The following is a 21,714-nucleotide window of genomic DNA, read 5'->3' as shown; positions in this document are numbered from 1 at the left end:
GGATCATCCCTCAGTCCGACCCATTTCAACATCTACATGACACCACTCGCCAACATCATCCGATCACACGACCTCAACATCTTCTAATACGCTGATGACACCCAGCTGATCCTCTCCCTCACCAAAGACCCCACCACCGCCAAAACCAACTTCCACAAAGGAATGAAGGCCGTCGCCGAATGGATGAAGAAAAGTCGCCTGAAACTGAACTCGGACAAGACGGAGGTCCTCATCCTCGGCACTTAAAACTTAAGTTGATTTGGGTCAACCTCCATGTCCAGCAGAGGTAGCAAAAAGCCTCGGTGTCTACAGTGACAACAACCTCTCTGTGCAAAAACAGATTAATAAACTTTGCTGCAATAGATTTCTACACGTTTATTACGGAAGGAATTACCAATGCTGCCTATGGAGCAGAGTAAAACTGTGATTCAGGAAGTGGCCCAATAGAGATTAGACTTTTGTAAAGCCCCAAATTGTCCTGGCCCAGAAACAACTGCATGCATATCATCACCCAAGTCTTGTACAATATTGTCAGCATCTGGCATCGATAGGTCTAGTCCATCTTTGTCTCCTTGCTCAGATTATCCTCCGCCATCCCCAAGGTACCAGCCCAGGTATTGGCCTTACAGCAAAGGTATATGTGATGCTGCATTTGCCTGTTGTGAACATGTTTCACAGGCTCACTGACATATGGAAGGTTATACCATGGGATAGGAGTTGAGGGAATGAATTAGGACACTTATTTAGTAGAGCTGAGCAACAGAATCGTAAAAAGGCACTTTCTGTTTTAAGGAGGGGGTCACAGAGTGAAAGTTGATTTGTGTATGTCACTCATTTTGGGCCTAGTCCCCTTCCCCACCCTCTTTCAGAAGGACTTCCTTCTGCCTACTATCGATGAAGCTTCTACTAGCATGATGTAGCAAGCATCCTTTATAGCGGTCTTTGACATCTGACGGAAACAATTCAGAGTTTTTTCCTTGGTTACTAGTTGCAAGAAATGACGATCATATCTTCCAAACTACAGCTAAAATAGTGCTTTCATACAGTGCCCTTTGGAAACAGAGCAGACTATAATGAAAGAGAACAATTACTGAAAATGTGTACCAAAAGCAGCCACCCTTCAACAAGTCACCAACAGTAGTCTTTCAATGAAGGGCCCCTGGGTACAAAGTAAAGAAGCTGGTAGACAAATAAGGGAAAACACCAAGGTCAGGCAGCAGTAAGACTGATTCAAGGAAACCCAGCAGACAGAAATAAAAGGGAGAACCGAACCTTTCCTCTCGAGAAATAATAGCTTGACCGAGGAAACACAGGAACAATGCGGTCAACAACGAAAAAGGAAACTACACCACCACAAAACTTGGGCATGACGTCATAATGCAGCATTAACATACAAACGTTTAGAAGACAAGCGCGCAATAACATCCCTGAACAGGTACAGAGCTACAACTTCCGGTTTTTCCTCTCAAAAAAGTGAAATGAGGCAGTAAAAAAATGAACATCACGGAAGAGAATAAATGAACAACTCGACGAAATTGTCCCACTCAGTAACTGGGTTTTTCATTGCAGTTTATAACTTTTCTACACTCAGTCTGCTAGAATGCGCAGTTTGACTAGTGAAGCATTAACAATGTCCTAATTGGAAGACTAGATCACTACTGTATATTTTCGAACATTACAGTAACGGCGCAGCTGGTTCTTAGCTAGGCTTCAGGGCGAATATTATATTGTACCGAGACTATAAAGTCTTCCATTCAAGATACAATAGGAAAGCAATTAATTTTTCGCACGGCAAATTATTACCGACAGGCATTGACGATTTCCACATAGCTATTAATGCTTTGTTAGCTGATAAAACAGAGTTAATCCCCCAAATCGCATTTATGGACCGTTAAATTGTGTTAGGAGTAGAACTGATTGATTCAATATACAGTACTTCAGGGTGGCCAGTTTTGCAAATTAGGGTAAAATACATTGTTCTAGATTTGAAGACACGTCGTATCCCAGTTCGCTGAGAAAACTTCCATGACATACTGTGCTCAAAATGTGGAAACCCACAGCTAAAATCTCTCCGAGTCGACTTCTGCGTTTTCATCTACATTTATGTAAGCAAATTTCTGATTCAACTTTTATCGAGAAATGCTATATAGAAGACTCTTTAGACGGAAAAGAAACACAATGACAATGAATCATAGCATAAAATAAATAATAATAATAATACTTGGATTTGTATAGCGCGGCTAATCACCCATGCGGGTCTCTAGGCGCTGTCCATAGGCACTAGACGATTAAGTGATTTGCCTAGATGTTGAGCCAACACAGAGACTCGAACCTGGTTCCCCAGCTTCGATGTTTCCAGCTCTGGCGCTACACCACACGCTCTCCCTCAACCTTGTGGATAGAGAAATACAGCAGACCAGTGGTTCCCAAACTTTTTAGAACCACACCCATTTTTTAGAACAAACTTACGCAACTCACCTACCTTTAATGGACATGAGTAGGGGTGATTTTTTTACTGTAAATAATACATGATGTGAGAGTGTACGGTCTTTTAAAGAAAGCACATTTTCCACTGAAGTGCCCACTCACTTTCTACAGACATACAGTTTTACTTCGAAAACTATATAGCATAGACAATTCAAATGCTAATGTGCGGAAATGGGGTTTCTGTGAATATTTATCATTTGTGCATCACCAAATAAAGTGGCCCATTTGTTTTGATTCTATTAAAATCAGTTTCCAGCCCACTTCAGAATTACGAAAAAGTGTTTATCTACATTTTTGCTTTCCTAACGTCTAAATATATACAGTTAATTTACAGGTATTTACATTTTGTTGTGTGTTGAAAAAAACGACTGTCACATAATTCACTTAAAAAAAATACTCTCACTTTGCAGTCAGAGAAAGCAAAGTAAACACCGATATGTTAAAAGAATAAGCAGCAAATTGACAGAAAACATAACCTGACATTTGACCTGTGTCGTTGAAGTACGCAATTGTGACAAAGTAAACACAGAATTTAAGGGCATCTGTATTTACTGCTCAGATTTTCCTGGCCCACCGAAATTTGGCGACTCATTGTTTGGGAACCACTGGGGTAGACGGTTCAATAAAACAGCATTACAGTTGTAGGATAAGCATCTTGGGTCCTCGCTGCCACATTCCTTCATAGCACATGCTATCTGTCACCGTCTTTGCATTTCACCTAGGGCTCTGACCTACAAAGCAGTGTCCTAGAGAGATATGATGGGGTTTATGGAAATTTTCATTGATGGAGAGGAGGATTTCCACTTCTATGATAGAATATCAACGTCAAATGAATTGTAACACACAAATATCGCTGCAAAAATATTGTGGTACTACATATCGAGTTTACATACACTGTAAACTGCAAAGTAAGCAGATATATTTTAAATCATTTAAAAATACAACTTAAAACGGTTAAACCACTATTTAAAAAAATATCCTAAAAATAAATACATAATAAATATGTAACTACATTTTTTAAACAGAAAAACTAATACTAGCAATAACTACATTTTTCTAAAATAAAATAAATATACATTTATATAACAAAATTGAGAAAATTAAAGTATAACATATAATTAGCATTAAAAGTGATATTACTCAAACATTTAGTAATGAATAGAATTATAAAAATGTCAACCAAATACAAACTAGCAAAAACGCTAATATAAAAAAACATGATAAACCAGATTTACAACAAAACAGGGAAAAATGAAATGCTACATCACAAGTAAAAAACTTTAAATATTAAACAATTAGATGCCATTGAAAATAAATTTCAAGCAACCAAAATTAACATTCCGAAAATTTAACATAAAAACGACAAAAAGTTTTAAATTTTGAATATTAAAATTTACCACTCTCACTTCAACCTAAAAAGACAGCAGGGAAAGTATTGCACTTTTGAGGAAGAATAACATTCACTACTTGCACTCCGAAATAAGCTACAGAAAGAAAAGTGTTTTGAAGGAGTCAGTTTTACCAGTCGCAATTCAACCTCACAGAAGGTAAATTGCTGGACTTTGACGGGGTCAAACAACATCAAATCCAAGTAAGGAGAAGACAGCTAGTATGGAAGCAATTAATAACAGGAAGAGGATAGGTAAAAACAGCTATCGGTGATACTCAGCCACTGAGAGAGAGGTGGTTGAATAGAAGATACAGCTCCAGGATACAGAATGGGACCACTCAATGAAGGTATGAGGTGCAGCAAAAGAGCGCTTTTTTCAGGAATCCAAAATACACATGGCAGAATGGCATGCTCAACAGTTAAAGATAGCAGAGAGGTTACAAAAAAAATGAAAGCAGAATCCAGGTGTTCATAGTGAGCAGTTCAGTAAACCTTGTAGAAATGTCATATCACTCAATGACGTTTTAAGAATCAGGATTATAACTGATTTACAGGGTTCCCCTCTGACAACTATTGGTACTAGGATATTAGAGAAAATCTGGGGACGGGGCAGGGTTCTTGTTATGAGTTTTACTACTCAAATTTGTCACCAGAAAGCTCTCCTGCAATGCCATAACCCTACTAAACACCCTAGGCAAATGAAGTATTAGCTGCTGGCAAACAGTTGACTAAGAACCACAACCAGGTGGTGGGACTCCTTATTCAGCTCCACTTGATGATCAGCCACATGTAGATCCTGCTTTGAAAAGCCCCTCACCTTCCTTAGCATGGTTATGAGGTGATCGATTCTAGGCAGACTAGAGAGTTGGGGACACACAGTAAGCATTGTATATAGCCTCAGGGCTAGTGAAATGACAAGATTTAAATCAATTTCACAAACAGGTGTTTAATGGTGCACAAAGGCCAAATCATGACAGCACAAACCAGTTGCCAGCTGCCAATTACTACAACAAAAAGTCCAGAGTATTCTACAACGGAATGTCCTCTGATTAAAAAACAGCGGCATCCTCAAAAATAGTCAAAGCACAACATAAGCACAGGCAACAAAAAGCAGCAAAAGAGAACTGAACAAGTAGACTGGCAGAAGCAGAATGTCACATCTGCCCTGCACATAGCATCTGGAAAAACATGACTTTACAATGAATTTCACTGTGCTCATATGGAAAAATTCATGTCGACTAAGCAAGTAAGCCCTTAGTTCCCAAAAGCATACGCACTACAGTTTGACAGTTACAGCTCAGAAATACGATACCTTAAAAACAAAATATTTCCGAAAAACCTTAAAGAATCTTAGGACTCCAAAGAAAAACCTAAATTGTGCAAGCAAGCGGATAACAGCAAATAGTTACCCACCGGCCCTTGATTTGCTTCCATGGGTGAGAACCACCGCCCTCTTTGGCTTTCTTCATCAGTTGAGCCAAAATGCGCAGGAAAATGTGGAAGCTGCTTTCAGAATTGTAGAGGTCAGATCCCTGTTCATCACCACAGCATCTCTTCGCCCCCTCAAGCATGGCAAAGGGAGTTTTAATGACACTTGCCAATCCTTTCAAGCCGAGCCAGGGAATATGAAATGAACTGTTCTGAAAAAAGTTTGATAGACAGGCAAAAAAGGAACTTAATGGTACAAACCGTTATTTATACTGTAATTTATATTTTGCAGATTAAGAGAAATATACAAACAACGTAAACGTACATTACAAAATTACAACAAAAATCGATAACTGAAGCAAAGTTAGTTGTGGGGCGTGGCCAGGCCAGCCAAAATGGCAGACACGACTTGCTAGCGTTACTACCAATGGCCCGCCACACTGACTGCAATCCATGCGATTGGCTCGGCATCACTGCGGTACCTCAGTGCTAATGACCTCCTGAATGCGGCATGACCACAAAGGGGACAGGAATTCACTCCCGAGCGAGTGAAAGAGCCTGCTTGTGTGATGGCCGGCCCACCAGCATAAATCCGCTGCAGAATTCCTGGAGAAAACACTGCTGATGAGGTATTGAGTCATAACCCCCTAATTCTTATCTCTACCTAAAATGGGATCGGGGCGATGGCAGGGAACCCCAACATTCCGGCGGCCGCCGGGGGCCCTCTAATGACCCTCCCGACTGTCCTGGGTCTCCGAACTGGGAAACGGCCCTGGCCTGTCCCCGCTGATCACAGGCCTCATCCTTGTCATCCTCGACTCGGTGCCATAACCCAGGCAAGTGGGAGCGGCTCCAGCCCAGCAACATTGATGGAGACTCTGGAGGGGGAACACCGCAAGCCCACGATTCCTTGGGCGTCAAGCACAGAAGGGGGACAGGCCTGGAGACCCTCACTGGATCCACGTGGCCTTAACAGGCGGCGGGCCTCACTGATGACTGTGGTTGCTACAGGGGCTCCATCGACCCACGCCGGGACTGAAGTCCCCTGACTGGACACCACACCTGAGACCGCTAAACATGGCTACATGCTTAATGAGCACACAAGGAGCTTCACAGTAACCTCTTACGGCAACACCTGGGCCCTGGCAGAGACCTTCCAGAAAACATGCCGCCTGGTGAGTCCCTCAGCATTCAACTACCCCACCACCCACGGCCTTCAGACATCTCCCTGCTTCAGTTACCTAACGCTGTGCACATGTGAGAGAGCAGAGATCGCTCCTGACCCCCCCCCCCCCCCCCCGTGGTGGACCTACAAATTCATGGTGACCAATCGCGGATGGGGCAGAGCCTGCATACGAAGGGTTCTCTGTCAATTCCTAGGCGCCACCACCCACTACACAGCACACAAGGCCTGGCCTAACAGCCTTGGCGTCACATTCGGGGTGCACAGCAGAGGCCAAAAGTCAACTGCTACTAAACGAGAACCCTGTGTCCGGTGGCAAACTGTTGCCATCGCACTGTACTGAGTGGCCTACCCCAACTCATTATCCTGAGAAAACCCCCAGCAGACTCACCTCAGCGGAGGCTATCCCTTGCCCCCTGAGCCTTTTCCCCTGTATCATCAACAGTACCAGGAAGCACACTGAGGGCCTGTTGATTACCTCGGAAACATCAGCTGCACCCACATACTCCACCCCCTCCTCTTGACTCATCTCCAGACTGGCCAGTCCTTTTCCTTTACAAGGAGCAACACAGTGATTCACCTTCATTTAGCCATTGTCAGGCAGTAACTAACGATAGCAACAGGCAGACTGCGTTCCACCATCACGGCCCTGTTGCTGGCAACGGCAACCTTACGCTCCATGATCCCAGACACTACGCAGTTGGACAGCACACCAACCCTCTCTACAAGCTGGACATGGTCCTAGTGGCCATCAAGCACTCACGTATCTCCATGGAGGCTAGATTTGGTTCCCTGACTGCGCAAATCAGTTCCTTGTATGATGATCAACGCAAACTCACTGACAAAGTCTCTTAAGGGCAAACGGCGATTGCCACCCTCCAGCCCCTGGCAGCCAAAGACTAGTCCACAATTCAGGAACTCCAGGATCGGTTGCAACAGCTCAAAGACAGGGCAGAGGACATGGAGGGCAGGTCCTGCAGGAGCAAAGTCCACATCCGTGGGCTCCCAGAAGGGTTCAAGGGCCTCGACCTCCTAACCTACCTACAGACATGGTTTAAGTCTTTCACCCAGCCGTCTGATTTCACTCCCTTCTTTTCCCTGGAAAGGGCTCATCAAGTCCCAGCCCGGTGTCCATTACCCGAATTCCTCCACCTCCCATGTTGGCCAAATTCCTCCATTTCAAAGACCGCGATGCAATTCTCCGAGCGGCCAGGCAGGCCTATTTTGAGTAAAAGACAAAATGATCATGCGCTTCCCAGAACAGGCCAACGTTCATCCTCTATAGAGGTCAAGCGACACCTCAGTCAGTTGGGAATACAGTATTCACAAATGGCTTCACTATCTTATTTACAGACCCTAAAGACACCTTGGACTGGGCCAATCAACGCCATGGGGAGTCCACTCTCTCTCGCACCAGACCTGCATCAGGCCCTCCCAGACTGTACGGTAGGAGACGGGGGAAGCCCGGGGCAAAAGTCCACATCTTGAGGGACCTCAACTGGGTCCCCCAACCTGGAGCAGATCATAGCAGACCGACGGCAGGCGCTGCAGGCCGCAGCAGATCTGAAAGCCACCACCACAGTAATCAATGACAAGGCAGGCTCGCACATCTTCACATCCGAAGATGACACCTATCCAGTTTAACTACTTGCAAAGAGACTCACCGACCTCTCCCATGATAACACCACAGGCTGACACTTTCCTTTGAACAAGACCTCCTCACCTTCAAAACTAACTGAACGCAGCATGTGGTTTGTACAAACTAAAATGGACTTGAGGTATGCATAGTATTCCCTCTGGGGCATTTTCTGGGCTTAAATATGGTACCGCTGGCACCCTGAATCTCAGATCACATCTGGACTTCGGTGTTGACCCCTGAACCTGGCTAGAGAGGCTGCACCAATCGCTGGACTGCACCTGCTGCTCCTTGGACTAGTGTAGAGAGGACTGTGCCTGACTCCTGGAAAAGTCACTCCAGATACGCAAACAGAAAAGATGAATTCTAAAAGTCCTTTGGCTCTCTTCCCTGTTCAAGCACCAGGGTCATAAAAGTTGAAGTAGCATGTTCTGGATAGTTAGTAGCCACTTTCAAAGAATCGATGCTCACCGCCAACATGGAGTTACGTAGACCACCACTCAGTGCTTAAAAGCTGCATACATTTGTGCCAGACCCAGGAGAGTAGTCAGAATGTTGATTGGTCACCAAAGAAGCAGGCACCTAAGGAAATAGATGGACCTGCTGTGATGGGAGACCAGTGGCCTAGTCGTTCGCTTGCCTTCTGCTGGTTGAAAAAGGACCCCAACTCCTTTGGCCGAGGTTACCCCACCTCAACTGTGGACCGAGGAACATCCCCAAGAAGACCCCCATCAATCACACAGCACCCGGAGCATCTTTCAGCATTCTCAGCTTCTCTCAATTGAAGTCTATGGCAGTCCTTGCATAAAGTGTGGAAATGGACTGGTTACTGCTGTGGTAATCAGGTAACTGTCCAAATACTCCTTACTGGCCTCCTGGACTTTCTCACATATGGAACTGGTCACCCAAAGCGGGCCGGAGTAGTCAAATAACTCTTTTAAATATTTAAAACTTTAAGGTTACCCATGCATGTTTACACTTCAGACTAAAAAGCTGTGATTTAAGTTCTACTTAATAATCTATATTTCCAGAACCCTCCCGTGGATTTTGCTCATCTTGGTGTCTAAAAATTCATTAAAGGGGGGTCGTGGTCAAGATGGCGAGCGGGTAGGACGGGTGTTGCTTCGTCTCCGTGCCCGCCAATGCCCGATTCGGCCCCCAACTTGCAACCAATTCCTCCAGGAGCAGCCAAATGGTAGTGGAGCTCTCCCCCTGCCGAAGCGACGCCTTGCTATTGGGATTCTGAGGTGGGGGGGGCTGAATTTGGAGCTCTGTCAGCGAGAGATGGCGTAGCGCTGACGGAGGCTAAGACGGCGGCCGGATTCTGAGCGTCGCTGGAGTTTAGTGAGCAGGCCCGCCACACAGGTGCTCGGCCATAGCTTTGCCGGGGAGCATCAAAGGCGGCACTGGGCGCACTCTGGACAACACCGGAAGGGGGAGAATCGCTGGCGGACCATCGGCGGGCCCCGAGAGAGGTTGCGGACACCGTCGGCAGTGTACGGGGCCCGCAACGCTGTGGCCAGGAGACGTCCCGAGTGAGGCGAGCGGCCGTAGCTTCCAGGCCTGAATGGCGGTGCAGGTTGGTGGTGTGCGGACGGGACCATCGGCCAAGTGACACCGGATGGTGCCCTAGTTTTGCTGCTGCGCCCTGCCTGGAGATCCTCTGCACTATTTACACACTTGAAGGCGCTGCCCAGTAAGGTGGAAACTACAAAGAGTGGCGTGGCATTGAAGAACGGTGGAGAGCTGCCGGTCTGGCAAGAAAGTGGTAAGTTGAGGCCACCACCGGGCGGGGGACTCCGTGCATAGCCTCCCTGACCTACGGCTGCTGCGGCTGAATGCGCATTGGGCCTGAGGGGCAACAGCATATACTGGGCCTTGAGCAGAGCGCGAAGCAGCGGCCCGGTGCCGTTGAAGGTGGGAAGGAGTGGTGCGGAGCGAGGGGGAGCTTCGGCCAGGGCAAGTCGGCTGGCGCTCCGGAGGCGGTGTGGAAGCCCACAGTTCACTGACACCCCCCTTCCATACCCGCTATAGAGGAGGTGCACATAAGCGTGGAGGGGTCAAGATCTGCAATAGGGGCCAATTGCCCCAGCGCCGGCTACACTACACACGCCCTAGCCCATATCAAAGGGACGAGGACTTGGGCATTTTCACTGACTGGTGTCCTCCTGGGGGCCCGCGGTGCCTGGCCAGTCCCCTTATAGCGACTGAGTTGCACCGCTGCTTCAAGAGATCCTTGGGACCAATTCGGGGCATAGTCTCCCCTGGTCGAGGCGCACGCTGCGATATATGCAACCAAAGGGGTTGGAAGGAGCGCACGGTCATGGAGATGCTCGCCAAACCTTCCCAGGCCAGCGCTGGTCAGGATGATGAGGACACACCAATCACCAAAACTTTTCTGGAGACACTCTTTAATACTATTCGCGAAGACTTCCACACCTTGAAAAGCGAGGTGCGCGAGCTCCGGAGGGAGGTGGATATCCTTGGAGACAGGGTGGCGGCTATCGAGGATCAAGAGCGGTCCAAAGAGGAGGAAGTCACGCAACTACAGCAGGAGGTGATCCGGTTGAAGGAACAACAGCTCGACCAGCAGGCCCATGCCGAGGACCTGGAGAATCACTCTCGGCAGAACAACATACGAGTCCGCGGGGTGCCATCAACAGAGGGGTCTGACATCAACGCCTTTCTGCAGGGCCTATTCCGGGACATTCTGGCGGGCCCTCCAGAGATGTAGATCCGCATTGATAGGGCTCACTGGGGGGGGTTTACATTGACGGGCCAATGCACCGCCACCAGACATATTGGCCTTCTTCCTGATTTACCCACTGAAGGAGGGCATCATACAAGAAGCCACACTGAAACACCGTATTGAGTACCAAGGCCTTAACGTCACCCTATATCAAGAACTAGCGGCTAGCACCCTGCAGAAAAGTAGAGAATTTAAAGATGTTACCGGCGTAGCATACTCCTGGGGGCACCCCTTTCGTATCATATTTAATAGGCATGGCAGACTGCACCAAATACTCTCCCTTACCGAAGCATGCAAGCTCTTGGGAATACCACAACAGCGCCTGGAAACGGAGAGCCCGCCCAGTCACGCCAATCCCCAGCACGCTGGCTGACAGTTGGAGGTACACGCTTAATGGGAGGTTCCCGAGTGCCCGACCCAAAGACGCAAGCACAGGAGCGAAGAGCGGCGATCACAGCATTTATCAATGACACATCTTCACAAGACGGGTCCTGAGAGAGCTCAAGGGGCTTTTGCAGATAATTGAGATGTAGGGGCCGGGAGGGGAGACGGAAGGTCTTGCCACTTCTCCTTCGTCACAGGATGTCCTGGACTGACTTACACTACCACGGGTACACTGTATGGTTCAGTGTGCACAGGACTTTATGGGGGGGATGGGTTTGGTGGTTGGGGTTAGGGAGGGAAACTGGTGTGCTCATGACGGGTTTCTGACCTCACACAATGATGATTTTGAGAAGCGCTCTCACATGGGAGGGTATGGGGGTCCACTCTTTAAACTAGCAACGTGAGATAGGGAGCGCGATTCACACCCCACCTAACCATGCACAATTCAGAACTGACCATCCTCATGCTTAATGTCAAGGGTCTCAATAGCCCCAAAAAGAGACGCTCCATTTTGTCTTACCTAGAGAACTCAGGCGCGGATATCTGTCTGCTACAGGAAACTCACCTGCTAGCACGAGATTGGCACAGACTGAAATCCAGTGTATTTCCCTATCAATACTTTTCCTCTATGCACGATAAGAAGGCGGGGGTGGCAATCCTCGTATCGCAGAAATTTAGAGGGACGGTGGGGGACAAAATAACAGAAATAAAGGGGCGCTTATTGGCATACCGCCTTTGGATTAAAGGCTTGGCTCTCACAATCGGGTCTGTTTATGCACCAAACACGAAGCAGGAGACTTTTCTTAAAACTGCCCTATCCACCGTTCTAGAGTCGGCGACTTGAACTTAGTTATGGAGACGACCGTAGACAGATCCAGCAGTCGATATTCCCAGGCGGGGAAGGTCTCTGTAGAGGGCAAACGGTGGTTGGCAGAAAGGGGATTAGTGAACCTGTGGCGAGAGTCACACCCTCAGGCCTCCCAATTCTCCTATTACTCACATGTACACCACACCTATGCTAGATTAGATCATTTTCTTGGCTCCACGGAGGTTCAGACGACCATCAAAGACATATACATCACAGCGGCAGCTCTGTCGGATCACGATGCGGTAGTGGTAACCTTGGGGGTCCTCCACATGACTCGGCCAACGGGCAGCTGGAGATTGAGGGAGGCTATGCTCCATAAACCAGCGGTGCAGGAACAAATCCTCAAGCGCATTACTGAGTACCTAGAGATCAACGACACCCCCGAAACATCCATAACCACGCTGTGGGGGGCACTTAAAGCAGTTGTGAGGGGAAAGTTGATTGCTCTCTCAGCGGTGGAGAATAGGAAGCGTAAAGCCAAACGGGAGGAGCTTACAGCTCGAGTGCTGGAGTTGGAGAGTGTACATAGCCGAACGGGAGTGCCTAGAATCTGGTGGCAATTGAAAACTGCGCGGGCCCTGCTGGCGGGGCTCGACTTGGACAGGGCAGAGTATGCAGCCCTTAGCCTTATACACTCATATTATATAGGAGGATATAAGACAGGTCGGTTGCTGGCTAGTAGACTGAGGGCAAGGGCAAGTCCCTGGGGTGTGAAGCTTACTGAGGACATGGAAATAGCGCAGACTTTTTGGGATTTTTATGCCGCTCTCTATACGGGAGACTCTCCGTCCATCCTACAGGTAGATACATACCTAGGGGGCGCACATATGACAGCATTGAACCACCATAATGATGAAAAGCTCGATAGTCCCATTCGTATTGAGGAAGTAGTAGGAGATATCTCCAGCCTCAAGCCCGTGAAATCTCCGGGACCGGACAGATTCTCAGCTGGGTTCTATAAGATGTTCTGCCCAGCTATAGCCCCAATACTTACTAGGCTTTTTAATTTCTTCAATGGCCCTGGCACTGTAGCCCGGGAGATGCTATCGGCTTCGATAGTAGTGTTACCCAAGCCGGGAAAGGATGCCTCCAAGTGCGGTCCCTACCGGCCAATATCGCTGCTTAATGTCGACCTAAAACTGTTTACAGGTATACTAGCGGCACGTCTGGGTCCCCTCATGCCAAGCATCATCGATTCAGATCAATCTGGTTTTATACAGTCCCGGCAGAGTAGCGACAATGCAAAACGCATCTCATCTTATAGACAGGGCTCATCGCACAAAGCTGGACGCCCTCCTTTTATCAGTGGATGCTGAAAAAGCGTTTGACCGGGTGGACTGGCGCTTTCTAGATAGGACCCTGGTACACTTTGGTTTTGGGGACAGGTTCAGAGCATGGGTCTCTAGCTTCTATACTAATCCCATGGCTACAATCAGAGTGAATGGGGTGACCTCCACGCCCTTCGAGATACAGCGGGGGACCCGACAGGGCTGCCCGCTGTCACCTCTCCTCTTCGCCCTTTCTATTGAACCGCTGGCTCAGAGGGTCAGGGATAATCCAGTAATAAAAGGCATCCCTTTTGGGGGAGAACGCCACGCTGTTAGCCTTTACGCTGACGACTTAATTGCCTCCCTTGAGTCACCAGCCCGATCGGTCCCGGCTTTCCTGAAAGAACTGGAGGACTATGGTCAGGTCTCAGGCCTATGGGTTAATAGGGAGAAATCCTCTATCCTTCGGTTTCAGGAGGATAATCCAGTGCCCTTCCCCGATGGTGCGACCTATGCAGGTATCCTCACTTATTCTTCTATACCCTATCTGGGCATAGAGCTAGCGGCATCCGTGATTCAGACGCTGCACCTAAACTATTCCAAATTCCTCCAGCGAACCACAAAAGATCTGAATGATTGGAAACGTCATTCGCTTTCCCTGCTGGGTAGGGCTGCAGCAGTCAAGATGTCTTTCACCCAGAGCGCTGTACCTCTTCCAGACAATCCCGGTCTGGCCACCTGCGGGTACATTACAGACCCTGCAGCGAGCCATTAATCACTTCATATGGGGCAGGGGGAGACCCCGGTTATGCAAGGACCTTAGCTAGATGAGACCGGATGACAGGGGGTTGGATATTTCCGTGCAGTCCAGCTGCGGAATCTTGTTGAATGGAGCCGTCCCGAATCCGAAAAGAGCTGGCTCTTCCAAGATAGGGCATTAGCTCAACTGGACTTATGGAAGGTCCCTTTCCTTAAACGAATACACAGACCTCCTGGCCTCCGGGGCTCCCCTATCGCCAATATGCACCTAAAGGCATGGGATGGAGTGGCAGTTAAAAAGGGCCTAATGACATTTCCCTGCCCCAAGACACCACTTTTTGATAACGAGGAGTTCTCCCAAGGCAGGGATGCGAGGGCTTTTTCATTCTGGAGGGCATCCGACTGGCAGTCAGCGGGGCATCTCTTTACTTTAGAGGGCATTATCCCTTTCCAAGACCTCAAAGCAGATTACGGGCTCCCAGAAACTGAGCACTTCAGCTATTTCCAGCTCCGACACTGGCTTCTCCACGCTGATTTTCATCTAGGCGTAGCTAGGAAACTCACTAAATTCGAGAAGTGGTTACACACCAAGAATACAGATAAGGCGATGATCTCCGAAATTTACGACATGCTCAGAGGCGGGGCCCCCACGGCGCCCACTGCGGGTCAACGGAGGTGGGAGAGAGAACTGGGGAGGGACGTGACAAGTAAAGAATGGACAGATATCTACTACCAAGAAAATCACACGGCGCGTAACATAGCTAGCAGGGAGTCGGCGGTTAAGGTGGCCATATATTGGCATCTGACCCCGCCCTGCTTGCATAGGGGGAACCCAGCGTGCAGTCCACTGTGCTCGCGCGGCTGCAGCGAGGAGGGCACCCTAGTACATATATTATGGGACTGTAGAGAGGTACAGGCTTACTGGAAGGAAGTTTTAGACGATATCGACCGCCAATTCGATACTGAGATACCGTGCTTTCCTGTTTACGTGATCCTGGGGCTGCCCAACCCCATAACATACCCACTTAAATCCAAACGAGGTAGACTGATGGGCATAGCTCTGGGAGCAGCTACTCGAAACATCCTATCACACTGGGGTTCATCCACGAGACCGACGCGGGTGGGGTGGCTACACAAACTATGGTATATTATAGGAAGGGAACGCATAAAGGCCTCCTTATCTAAAGCTATGGCCAGCTTTACAGACGCCTGGCAGTCATTGCTTTCTCTTCTGTCAACGGAGATGAACGAGATTACATGTCCTAAATATCTCCGCATTCTCTGTCTCACACGCTTGGCTTCCACACCACACCCAACAAGAGGAGACTCATAATTTCCCCTTTCACACGATACCCTTTACTACACCACAATGGCACACCAGTTCAGGGGAGAAAGGGGGGAGTTGGGACGAGGAAGGGGGGGATTCTTTCCTTCTTTTTTCTCTTTATTCCATTAAAAGGCATCACACCATCGCTTTTCAACAGTTAGACTGTCTTAGAGGCGATCACTTCAGACGCTCAGACGGGGCATGGTTGCAGTCATGCTACCGGAAAAGCATTGTTAACCAGATGAGAGCTAATTATGATTAGGGCTCCCGGTTTTATGGTATTTATTTTTTCAACATTTCCGTCTGTATTTATCCATATTTATTTTTTGCTCATTTTTTCTGTATTTATCCATTTTTAGTTTGTGTGTAATGTATAAATGAAGCGGCAATAGGTATTTTTCAACATTTATTTAAATTGTAAATGTATACTCACATTTGAATGTCCTAATGGTTTCAACGGTATACAGTGCACTAGCGTTGTCTGAAAACACATGCATTGTAGAATAGCATAAATAACTGTAGAACTGCTCTTAATTAAGCTTAATTAAGAAATCTATTGTCTTTTTTCATCTCCCCTACTTCCCAAACGGTACAACTACTGACCTGGCACTCATGATTGACAGTAGAAAAAACTCATCCAATTAGGCCTATTTTCCGTATTTATCTGTATTTAAAAATAAATACAGACAGGAATATAAATAGTTTTCTGTCTGTATTTATCTGTAAAAATCAGTAAAAACGGAAAACAGGGAGCCCTAATTATTATCCAATGTACAAGGGCCTGGCGTATATCTTTGATGCATATTGTTTGTACACTTTGAATGCAAATGCCAATAAAACAAAGTTGAACCTAAAAATTCATTAAAAAATATAATCCATTTTTATAAATTTGTGTCAGATTTCTTTTGTGTTGTGTGATTTTCATATTCTATTGTTTAATGCGTCTAAATGTTTTACACTGTTTAAGGCTTGTTGTTAGATGCCACAGCTACCCAGGGTTGAGCTTCAGGTTTTAAGAATGAGTCTGAGTGGACCCAAGATGGTTTTGTGAGTCTATTACACAGTGAGCTTGCACAGCCACACTACACCATATACCAATATCCTAACAGTGAGAAATCTGCAGGTAGATCGAATTTCCACCAGAAACAGAGTTACCCAAAGGTAAGTACATTTTTCTTCTGACGGATACATCTACCTGCGGACTCCTCACACTTTGAATAGATTGTCAAGCAATGCTTGGAGAAGGGACTTGAAGAAATGGTCAAACATCCACAGTGTTATGCCGCAGATGTCAGCAACAGGGACAACTCTTTCCAAGGCTGAGGTAGAAAATGGTGCTCCTATGCCCTCAGATGGCTCCTTGCCTGTTCAGGAGAAACATATTTTTATGCATCAGATGATCCACCCCGATAAGATTTTTCCCTTCTTCATGCATGCGTATCCTATGCAGGTCTTTGGACCAGAAATCCTTGGTGCAGTTAATATAAAAACCGACCGCCATTTTCAGGTGCAAGCTGTTCAACCTTTCCTTCTCCTTATTAGGAAGCAGAGAGTAATAGAAAGAAGGAAGGGTAAGGATTGAGCCAGGTAAAATGGAGTCACAACCCTGATGAGCAATGCAGCTCTGGTTCAAAGAACTAACTTATCAGGAAAAAAACAAAGTAAAAGGAGGGAGTGTGCTTAGCGCCTCTAACTCACTGGGCCGTCACTCTGATGTGATAGCCGCTAGAAAACAATTCTTAAACATCAACAACCATACCAAACAACTATAAAGGGGTTTGAAGGGGAATGCCATCAGGAGTGCTAGAACTAGATTATGGACCCACTGCAGCACAACAAAGAGGAAACATATTGTTAAGCTCCTTTGCAAAACAAAGGGTGACCTGTACAGGAATGGGTGGTCTAGAAGGCAGACAAGGCTGCTAGGTATCCCATGACAGATTGAACAGTACAACCATTCTGTGCGCAAGGAAAAGTGCAAAACTCAACTAAGCTGACAAATGTGCCTTCAAAGGATTCACTTTGCACAGAGTGCACCAAGCGGCACACTTATTCAACCATAGAGAGTACACCACTTTGGTGGAATGACAGAGAGCAGAGAAAATAACATGTACCACATTCGCTGGCAATTGGAATGCAGCTAAATTACCCAGCACAATCTCCAGGCATGAGGTGAAGGCTATGGAGGATAGGATGCAGGACTTGCCTTTCCTGCTGGTAAAGGAGATCAGCCCTGAGTGGGAGATGGATCAGAAGGCGCAGGTTTGCTACTAGCCAAACTCTGTGCTGGTGAGCCTAAGACCAGAGTCCCAGTGCTTCCAGATAGAGAAGCTGCAACACTATTCCTTCCTGTTTGCTGAGCTGACACAGCATAGCTGTAATGCCCATCAAGATCTGGACCAACTGGCTGCGAAGAAAAGAAATGAAGGCCTTGGGAGCCAATTGAATTGCTCTCAGTTCGAGCAGGTTGATATACACTAGCTGTTGTTCCAGAGATAACAGGCCTCTGATATCCAGTTCCTCCAGCTAAGCACCACACCCAAGTGTAGAGGCATCCATCACAACTGTGACCGCAGCTGGTGGGGATTGGAAGGACATTAGCAGAAACAGAACACGTGAGCAAACTCCCAAAACTGTTGAATTTACTTGTAGTCTAATGGGGGAGAGAGTGTTTGCTGGCCAAGGGTCTGTGCAGATGCCCTGCTTGTTTTGACTCACTCTAACACAGATTCTGCTTCTTTCCCAAATCGCTTGATGCCGTCAAACATCAGCTCAATCAGGGTGGACTGTACCACATAAGAAAACCCAGAGGCTCTGGGCCAAGCATGGCATCTGTGGGTTATCAAAGAGCCAATGGCCCCGGCTATATAGTCTGCTGAATTGAGGCTAGACAGAATAATCTGACAGGATTACATCTAGTCATCACTAGGGCCCTGCCGGTGAGCCGATAAATTCGACATCATCAGATTTACCGTATCCCAAAGAACAGAAGAGCAGAGGCATTTAGGGTCTTTCAAGTAAGTGCCTTGCTCACATCCTCCAGCTTCTCGATTTCCTATCTCAGGGGCTGCAGTGATAGAATAGGGGGATTGGGGGGTGGAGTCATTTACAGAAGCAAGTGTCTTTCCAGTGAGGGGTGAATAGACAGGAAGGCAGGGTTTGCAGAAGTAGACCAATATCACCGGGCTATCGTTCTTTACATTGCTGGATCTATACCATTGGCATCACCTAGATCCTGATAAACATTTGTGTCCTTCGGTAAAAGAAGGCGGAGGCCCACTTTCTCCATCTGTCAGTTAAACGTCAAAAGGATCTGAATCATTTCCAAAGTGATCATGAATGGTGGCTCTGTATGATGAGCTTTGGGGATGTTCCTCCCTATAAGATCGCTTCTTATAGTGGCAGTGCGCCTCTCATCTGGATCTATGAGGCATAGCTCTGGCATTAAGAGGAATGTGTTCATAGCCAAGTGGCTGCACTGGGCGCCACGATCAGTAACGATAATGTCATCAATGATGTCAAAGGAGGAGCTGGGGTCGGGTGTGGAAATTACACAGGCATCGGCACAGATGGAGCTGGCAGACGAGTGCACGTATTAGACTCCCTGAGCTATATACAAGTAATGTAGCTCATGTTCCAGGCTTCAAACAAGTACATGATAAAAAATTAGGAGTTCCCTAGTTTTGGTTGCTTTGCATCCACAATTGGATTTCCCTCAAACAGTAGGATGTGTTCAATATTCAGAGGGTCCCCAGAAATAAGCCTTGCTGTTCTTAGCAAACATGAAATAGTCTGTGTACCAGCAAAGCAAAGCTCCCCATCCGAAAAACACTCTGGCATGGACTAAGTGCTGCCCTACTACTGTAGCCAGAAGCTTCTGTGAGGCACTAGAGTACTATTTTAAAGGTTATGACCTACACCTTCACACTGGTCCTCTTTACATTTATATAGCAAAGTGCTTGGTTCTACACGGTCCATTACAATAATGAAAGGCTTGTGACTGGATACTTGTGATCTTTTGACTGGATTCTTCTCAGTCCTATTCCTAAGGTTGCTGACATGTTAATAAGAGATTCAGTCATTTAGCTAAGGTTGTCGTGTAATGTCTAGTACTAGATTTACATCAAAGGACACACTGGCATTTTGGAGACTAATTCTAGGATTAAAGAGTTGCTGAACCGTGCTAGTTGGGTCTTGTGTACCAGACTGCGCAAGCTGTCTGGCTGCCAAAGGACTGCTGTGGACTTCCCAAGGAGCTATAGGGGCCTGAAGCCCACCTTTTGCATATTGTTGGTTGGCTTTATTGCCATTCTGATTTGCTTGCTTCTTATTTAATTGCTTTTCTTGTCCCAGCTTGTCCATCACGTATTTATCCCTCCCCTGGAGTATAACCTCTTTACCACCTCACAATTCTTTTCCTTTTTTGATTAAGCACTCCATGAAAGTACAGGTGTTTTCCAGTTCTCTCCTTCGTATGCTTCCCCCTCAAATGCCCAAACCTCTCACACTCCTCCTTGCTGTCTCACGCCTATGTAGCTCTCTCTTGTACTTCTTCCTGCCCCACAGAGCAGTGTTTGTTAATCCCCCCGTGTTGCTCTCACCCTTGTTAGTTTCTCCCCCCACCCCTATGTTGCTCTCACTTGCATGTGCTTCTCACTCTGCATTCTTGTCTCTTCCATCTTCCCCAACACTGTACAGCATTGCCAAAAAGCATTGACAAAGACTTATTGGCTTTGCTAATGCTTGTTTTAGTATGTGGCTGAGACTAATTAGGCCGAATTTTGTAGGCAGGCCTGCTGGTCACTGTGAACCACTTAAAAGTTTCAGAAGTAGGTGAGGAAAGATAAAGCAGACAATATGCAGTAATCAACGTTCTTGCCCACAGCAAGGTGACTGCGCTGAAAGAAGAAGATCTGCAACGAGGGGTGCAGTTACACCTGGTGCATTAGATTAAATTATGCTTCATCTGGTTTCACAGGGAACCCCTTCAACCAGACAGTTTGTCTCTCCAAATTGCTATAAGCAGTTATGTTATGTTATGTTATATGCTTTTATATAGCGCACGGATGCCGCAGCAAAGTGGCGTCCCGGCGCTTATGGAGAATAGTAAACACAACACGACAAAAGATAAAAGAGATGGACCTAAATTGTGGTGAAAAGAAAAGTTTTAAGAGCCTTTCTAAAAGGAAGCAACTCAGGGATGGAGCGCAAAGGGGCAGGCAGAGAATTCCAAAGAGTGGCCGCCAAAACTGAGAAAGAGCGTCCACCCATCCTAGATTTTTGGAAGCGTGGCACGATGGCCAAATTAGCTCCAGCAGAGCGGAGAGCTCTGGCAGGAACATAGTGCTGGATAGTCTGTGCAAGGATGGGTGGGGAGGCTGCTTTGAGAATCTTAAAAGCTATAAGCAGTAATTATTTTTGCTACAACTGTGGGTCTTTATGGCGAAATTGCTAAGAGTAAACAAATAGGCTGCAGTGAATAAGGACTAAGTTAATTAAAAAACTGAAAAGGAGCCATAATGTTCGACAAGCATCTCCAACTCTTTGTAATTACAAATTTATGCAAAGGAATTACCAGATTCTTGCTGTAATATTCCCAAGGGATGGTCACAATACACAGGTTTGGTTCCCAGATCCTGCAGAGAGTCAAGCAGCAGAGAAGATGCATTCGTAGCTGGTCTTCCAGTACCGCACCCTCGCAAGAAAAACAAAACCTGTTGTTAGAATTCTTGACTTTAATTCTTAAATCAACCAAAAAAAACGATAATTCTAACAACTTTAATACCTTGCGAATCCTACTAAGTCTACTTAATCGTCGCCTCTATGGAGAGAACTTCAATTAACCATGAACATACAAGATTAGCAGAAGAGCATCTAGTGGTCAAGTTGGGATTTTTTCTTTTTAACAATTTATGAAACATTGGCACAAACATTACGTTGCTGAGAAAGTAAGGTTATATAGCGACGAGGGGGGGGGGGGGGTCTGAAAGGTTTCAGCGCTAAATTTACCATCTCCTTGTGCTTGATTTGTTCGCCTAAAGTCGTCAGGGTATGCTCAGATGTGGGCCCTTTGCTCACTTTGCCACTGGATTAAAGCTGGCCTGGCTGATGAGGGCTGTTATCCCGAAACCAGTCCTAGGATGCTTGTTTCCGGTCTAGGGAAGACATGGCTTTGCAGGCTGAACTGTTCCCATGAGGCGCAGGGTCAAGATTGATTTGCATATAGCTGTGTCTG

General features: G+C 46.7%; 1 protein-coding gene across 1 annotated transcript in view; it reads right to left on the bottom strand.

The window, feature by feature from the left end:
* MMS22L (MMS22 like, DNA repair protein) overlaps positions 1–21,714 on the bottom strand; it is a 534,885-nt gene that overhangs the window by 285,756 nt on the left and 227,415 nt on the right. The window contains exons 11-12 of the mRNA XM_085611124.1: positions 21,055–21,174; positions 5,291–5,517 (exon numbers count right to left, since the gene is read on the bottom strand). Of these exons, the coding sequence (XP_085467250.1) occupies positions 5,291–5,517; positions 21,055–21,174 (347 nt within the window). The remainder of the gene's footprint in view (positions 1–5,290; positions 5,518–21,054; positions 21,175–21,714) is intronic.

The sequence above is a fragment of the Triturus cristatus genome, chromosome 6 (assembly GCF_964204655.1).
Source record: "Triturus cristatus chromosome 6, aTriCri1.1, whole genome shotgun sequence".
In the NCBI taxonomy this organism is placed as follows: domain Eukaryota; kingdom Metazoa; phylum Chordata; class Amphibia; order Caudata; family Salamandridae; genus Triturus; species Triturus cristatus.
The sequence above is the reverse complement of the archived record's forward strand: the minus strand, read 5'-3'. Positions and strand labels throughout refer to the sequence as shown.